Source organism: Arachis stenosperma, chromosome 7, assembly GCF_014773155.1.
Source record: "Arachis stenosperma cultivar V10309 chromosome 7, arast.V10309.gnm1.PFL2, whole genome shotgun sequence".
In the NCBI taxonomy this organism is placed as follows: domain Eukaryota; kingdom Viridiplantae; phylum Streptophyta; class Magnoliopsida; order Fabales; family Fabaceae; genus Arachis; species Arachis stenosperma.
Genome location: NC_080383.1, coordinates 28,946,249 through 28,947,901, shown reverse-complemented (window position 1 = coordinate 28,947,901; position 1,653 = coordinate 28,946,249). Strand labels below are relative to the sequence as shown.

The 1,653-nt window shown below is 51.4% G+C and overlaps 1 protein-coding gene across 1 annotated transcript; it reads left to right on the top strand.

Annotated features, from left to right (window-relative positions):
* The first annotated feature begins 694 nt into the window (after positions 1-694).
* On the top strand, positions 695-1,447 carry LOC130939644 (uncharacterized). The gene has a single exon (XM_057867733.1). The coding sequence runs from the start codon at positions 695-697 to the stop codon at positions 1,445-1,447; it is 753 nt and encodes a 250-aa protein (XP_057723716.1).
* Positions 1,448-1,653: the final 206 nt, after the last annotated feature.

Sequence of the window (1,653 nt, the reverse complement as noted above, 5' to 3'; positions counted from 1 at the left end):
CAATGCCAAAAAGTATACAAATTATCCGCTCATCAAGAAGCTTGGTCTTGAAGGAGTTAAAAGGGTCAAGAAGTTTTTCTACCGCATTCCAACAGTGGTGCTACATGACACCGTGAAGTTTGATTGTTTCACAATCGGTAGTGACGAGGACTTGCAGGTTATGTTTCTTTCTCGTAGGCAGTTTCCCGAGGTAAGGACACCAGAGCTGTTGGCAAAGTTGGTTGATGTGGTATCTAGCTCGGGTGGTTCGAACCGAAATGCCAATACTATAGCTGCGGTTGCCGGCTCGAGCTCGAGACCTGCTGTTGCTTCATCCTCTACTCCTGTGTATGAGCCACCGATGCAGCCTGTTGCGTCCCCTTCGTTTGCCGTTGATTTGAGCGGCAATGTTGGAAACGAGGTTCGGTATGGGGAACATATTCCCACCGAGGTACATTGTCCCACACCGGCTGGTGTTGGTGATGGTTTGTTTGATGATCCAGATGACGATGACGTGGAGCCGGATATGATCGCTGATGAAAGCGGCGATGATGTTGGAACTACTATTCCGACAAGGGCTACAGGTGGATCTAGTTCTGGCACACAGCAGTATCCACCCCATTTTTCCTCGTTGGACCTGGATGCCATGCGGTAGGACGAAAATGCTCTGCAGCCCTCAGGATTTGGAGCTAGAGAGACGGAGGGGTCTGCCGGTATGAACGAGTTCCAAGTTGGCCAACAATTTCAGGATAAAGATGAGGCGCTGTTGAGTGTGAAGACGTACAGTATCCACCGAGGGGTGCAGTACAAGGTCGTTGAGTCTGACTACCGCAGGTATGTGGGAAAGTGTTCTGAGTTTGGGAATGGGTGCACATGGCTAATTCGGTTGAGTCTCCGACAGCGGAAGGGTATCTGGGAAGTGAAGCGATACAACGGACCGCATACATGTCTTGCCAGCTCCATCTCCAGCGATCATAGGAGTCTGGACTACCATGTCATATCCACCTTCATTATGCCGATGGTTAGGGCTGATGCAGCTGTGAACATCAAGGTGCTTCAAAATGCCACGGCCGCACACTTTGGGTTCAGGCCTACGTACAGGAGGGTATGGATGGCGAAGCAGAAGGCCGTTGCCGTCATATATGGGGACTGGGACGAGTCGTACAATGAGCTCCCTAGGTGGGTTCTAGGAGTTCAGCTGACGATGCCTGGCACTGTAGCCGTCCTCAGGACTTGCCCGGTTCGGGTTGGGGGACAGGTCGACGAGTCTCAGGTTTATTTTCATAGGTTGTTCTGGACTTTCCCCCCTTGTATCCAGGCATTCCATCATTGCAAGCCTTTGGTGAGTATTGATGGCACCCATCTATATGGTAAGTATGGGGGATATCATCACTGGTATGATGGTCCGGATATCATCACTGGTATGTGGTCCACCGAACTCGGCCACAATGCCATCACTAGCAAGTAAGTCTCCAAACATCGAGCCAGGACTCACCCATGGAGTACTATCCTGAAGGGTATGATCATCACCGGGAACACCTACGAAATAATCTCCAAGACCTCCACCACCAAGCCCAGCATCAGTGTGACTCGTGGGATCTCCCATACCAGATCCATGGGACCCACCATCATGCCCGCCCTGATGGGCCCTATCAACCCCCCAACATCACCTCC